General features: G+C 33.9%; 2 protein-coding genes across 2 annotated transcripts; both read left to right on the plus strand.

The window, feature by feature from the left end:
• On the plus strand, positions 1-405 carry LOC108208411 (uncharacterized). The gene has a single exon (XM_017378944.2). The coding sequence runs from the start codon at positions 1-3 to the stop codon at positions 403-405; it is 405 nt and encodes a 134-aa protein (XP_017234433.2).
• A 1,850-nt stretch (positions 406-2,255) lies between these two features.
• Positions 2,256-4,277, plus strand: LOC108206813 (uncharacterized). Its single transcript, XM_017377229.2, has 3 exons — positions 2,256-2,415; positions 3,435-3,589; positions 3,974-4,277. The coding sequence occupies exons 1-3, from the start codon at positions 2,364-2,366 to the stop codon at positions 3,989-3,991; spliced, it is 225 nt and encodes a 74-aa protein (XP_017232718.1). The 5' UTR covers positions 2,256-2,363; the 3' UTR covers positions 3,992-4,277.

The raw sequence follows: 4,277 nt of genomic DNA on the forward strand, positions 1-4,277 counted from the left end.
ATGGAGCAGTTGAAACCTCAACTTTTTTCTACAATTCCCACACTCCCTCCCAAACCTAACCCATCTGCATTTATCATGGGAAATTGCATGGACACATACTCAGTATTCTTCCAAGAAAAACATGAAACGGAGAAAGATCGGAGTGAAGATTCGGGGGAGTTTGTGAAGGAGAGCCGGGGATTTGAGGAGGCGACAACGAAGGTGAGGATCAAAGTGGTGTTATCGAAAGAGGAGTTGGAGTGGCTTGTTTTGGAGCTGGAGAATGGGAAGAATGAGAAGAGTTTGGAGGATATTTTGGAGGAGATAGAGAGTAGTCGAGAGAGTTATAGAGGGAAGATTGTGAGCTGGAAGCCTTCTCTGGAGAGTATTAAAGAGAGTCCTGAAGTTGTTGAAATGGAAAGATAATAATAAAATGTATCTAGATATTAGCTGATCTTTTCTTCTTCTTCTGATCTAATTCTCTTGCTTGGTGATCAAGTGAGTTTTTGTATGGGTGCTTCCCATATTTCTTCTGCTTAGTATGATAGATGATGATTCCATGTAATTTTAGAATAATGTATGATAGAGCTCCTCATCATTTTAGTTTCTGTTTTTCTGCTAACTCCTCCTTATAGATGCACATTTTCTCGAGCAAGCCTGCATTTTAGAGTTGATTTTGAACATATGGCGATCTCTTACAATTCGATCTGTTGTCGATTTGTTTGTTTACGCGCATTCTTAGTTGATTCAGTTAACAAACATTTGTGCAAGAAGATGTTATTTACGAACAAAAATTTCAGTCCCTTGTTTTGACAACGTGAGATTTGATAGTTGCCTAAATTGACAGTGATTTGCATTATTGCGAAATTGGAGAACATAGATCTTTGACGGAGCTCCTGCAGCCCGACAGGAGTCAAACTAAAACCTCTTCCTCGCAGGACACATATCTACAAACAATACTTCACAAGTTTATGCTCTAGATACAAATTTCTGGTAATATTATGATACAGGCTTTACTTGGCATTTCTGTTACAAATGGTGACAATAATTTGTGAAGGAAAATACTTGGTGCACATAATCATTTACAAAAATGTGTACACAATGACATTGGTGCGTTTTAATTGAAATGATTCTCTAGTATTTGCATCAACAACCTCAATTAAAGCATACCACATCAATTTCCACATCATTATGTACAAATTTTCTGTACATAATTTTGTGCACCTAGCCACTACTCATCTGTGAATTATTTATCTATTTTGGTATAGTTATGAACAATACCTTGTTACGTTATCATGTCTAAGCAAAGTGTAACTCGTGTACTTCTAACGAGTTCTTTCCAAATTCTCAGCTAATTGCCTAAAATGGAGCTGGATAGGCACTTAATACCCAAGAAATATCGTAATATTTGTCCCGTTATAGTAGTCAAATTATTGAATTTAGACAAAGTGAAGAGCAAAATTGGATTTCAAGTTCAAAAACCTATTCAAACATTTAGCTAGAGTTCTTGAACTCATGCTGGAAATTGTACAAAATGCCAATATTAGATATTTTTAACTACTTAAAATTCTCGCATCGATGTAGAAGTTTACATCTAGAGTCTATTAGTTGATTGAAAGTTTATTAGTCTAAGATATTTATGGTCTAATTCCACTCTTACGTGTTACGATCTAATGAACCGGGAGGAAATGGGCGATTTCCCCTTCCTAGATACAGAATACAACTCTGCATATTTAATATTTTTGTGTACCAAAGAAGGGAGACACATTGATAATGCACTACAAATACAATTCTAATATTTGATATGCTAATTTTTTATTTTTCAAAATATTAAGTTTTGAAGAAGTTTTTTTTGAAGCCAAAATGTTTAAACTCGACCCGACTTAATTTTTAACAAGCTACTCGAATCGAATTTGAATAATTAAAATTATTCAATTAATCGAAGTCGAATTCAACTCAATAAAAAAATAAATATTCAAACATAATATTACAAAATACAAGTAATTTTTTGTTTTTTTGGAAACTAACGAAGTAAAAAATTTGGTTCAGTAAATCATGCCATATAGTCGAGTGCAGTAGAAAAAAGGATCACCATTGGTAATTGTATTTATTTCAGGCAGCAAATATTATTCGGCCCAAAATATTGGACCGGAAAATCTTAAAAACATAAGCCCTGTCAGAAGATAATATGTTGGGCTAGTGAAATACAAAGCCCAGTATAATAAGCCCCAAATCCACCATTGATAACCAGAAAGTTGAAAAGAATAAAGAAACGACCTGGAAAGTTTTGAATAGATCTTTGACTGAGGGGAAGAGATTATTAATAAATCAAACAAAAATAAATAAAAATAAAAGCAGCTCAATCTCGTTTAGACACGAAAAAGATGAAACGAGTCCCTCGCATCAAGTTTCCTCAGCGCCATCCCAAACCTTCAGGTTTATTATATGGCTCCTCCTTATTCAATTATTTTTGTATGTATTGTTGTATGTATATGTGTTTGGTATTAATTAATTAATTAATTAATTAATTGGTAAGTTTTATCTTGAATTTGTTTGAAAAATTGGTAGCTTGCAGGATGCTATTTGAGATTGTGCATGTTCCAAATGATATATACAGGCCTGTGTTCATATGCAATTCAATTTTTTTTTAATTTCTTTTGTGATGTTTTTAATGATTTTGAATTTTATATCTGCTGTTTCTGACCTATTTTAATTTTCAATGTGATTTATGGTTTGTACGGATTATTTCTCGAGCGATTTTGATTCTGGAGTGATTTCGATGTTTTATGCACTACTTAATACGCAGTAGGAATGAATTTTGTTTTGACCGGCTTGAATTTCGACCTGATGCGTGGAGCTAGCTTTGGGTTCTCGCTGCTCGAGTGGCCAAGTGGAAGAGGGATGTGATAGAGGGGGTATTATACTACTAGGTGTATGGATATTGTGTACACCCGTGGCTGATGTTGTCTCGATTTCTTTGTCATGTTCCTTGAAAATGCTTGTATTTTGCCTTAATTTAACTCTTTCATGAGAAACATAATGAATGATCTATTGATAAAAAAACGTGAATAATTGAATTAAATTGTCGAATCTGAGTATTGTCTTAAAGCTCCGTCTTCATCGAATAGGATGAAAAAAGAAAATTTAAAAAAAAACACAAGTCCATTATTTTCCTTTTTAAGGATTTTAGTTTCACTGTTAGGTGTTGTATCTTCTATTTTTCTTCTTCGAGACAAGGAAATGAGATGCTGCTTTGTGTTAGACATTAAGTAGCCAATATCATCTTCTGAACAATTGAACATGATAAGAGTTTGTTAAATGAACTATGTTGTTGTTCGATAAGATGTTGAGATTCCATGGGATAAGCAAGATTTGCTTCTTAATGAGAGATAATTGTGCCAACATTGTTTATAAACCTTGTTTATATGCTGAGTATTGAAGTGATTCTTTTTCAGATGCTGCTTCCCAGAATAAGGCCAAACCAGTAGCTGGTAGTGGTCCTCAGACTTTTTTCTCTGGCTCAAACAAACCAGCCAATACCGGGGGTGGAATGGCTTCTCTTCAGCCAAAAAGAACTCCACTATCGCAAGATGAGATCGATTCAATTTTGGTATGCAATTTTCCCGAAATTTGATCTAAGCCGTGAAGTCTATCAATATTTGTTGTTTTATGTTTTTCTGTTTGCATCCACAACATTGTACTAACACCTCATGTTATGCTAAGGAAATGACAACAATGTTCACAAAGTTATTAGAAATGAGAAAAGAATGATGAATTGATCATAGTGGGACCTGTTGCCAGTTGATCACAATGATAGACCAAGTCTTTTTTAAATAATTTATTGTTTATGCAATTTCTTTGGAACAATATTAGTATAGTTGTGCTATTTATATTCGGTATTACTATTTATAAGTTGTGGGATGTTCTTTCTTCATCTTAACACTTGAAAAGGCTTGCTTTCTGATCCGGTAATCTTTTGTCTCCATGGTTGCAGTTAGGTGGCTGTATCTGAATTTGAGATGGAGCCCTGATTCAGGAGGATGGGTCATTCCTTGGTTTTAATCTTACGTTTTCTTTGACTTAAGATAGACGACTTGCTAAGAAAAAAATAATTCTTTTTGGCTATATTTCCGAAAGACTTTTATTGTACCATCAAAAAATTGTAATGGGATCGGTTTTCACCTTTATCTGCTGCTCTAGTATTAATTAGAATCTCCAGACATGTTTTCCTCAAAATTATAGTAATTCCCTGTAAACAAATTGTTTGTTCTATGTTGATGCGTTTTCTTTTAAATTAA

This window comes from Daucus carota, chromosome 2, assembly GCF_001625215.2.
Source record: "Daucus carota subsp. sativus chromosome 2, DH1 v3.0, whole genome shotgun sequence".
Taxonomy (NCBI): domain Eukaryota; kingdom Viridiplantae; phylum Streptophyta; class Magnoliopsida; order Apiales; family Apiaceae; genus Daucus; species Daucus carota.

Bases quoted from the DNA above. Each gene is read 5' to 3' on its own strand.
- LOC108206813 (XM_017377229.2), top strand. From the start codon at position 2,364: ATGAAACGAGTCCCTCGCATCAAGTTTCCTCAGCGCCATCCCAAACCT. The intron at 2,416-3,434 runs GTTTATTATATG...ATTCTTTTTCAG, and splicing joins GCGCCATCCCAAACCTTCAG to ATGCTGCTTCCCAGAATAAG.
- LOC108208411 (XM_017378944.2), top strand. From the start codon at position 1: ATGGAGCAGTTGAAACCTCAACTTTTTTCTACAATTCCCACACTCCCT.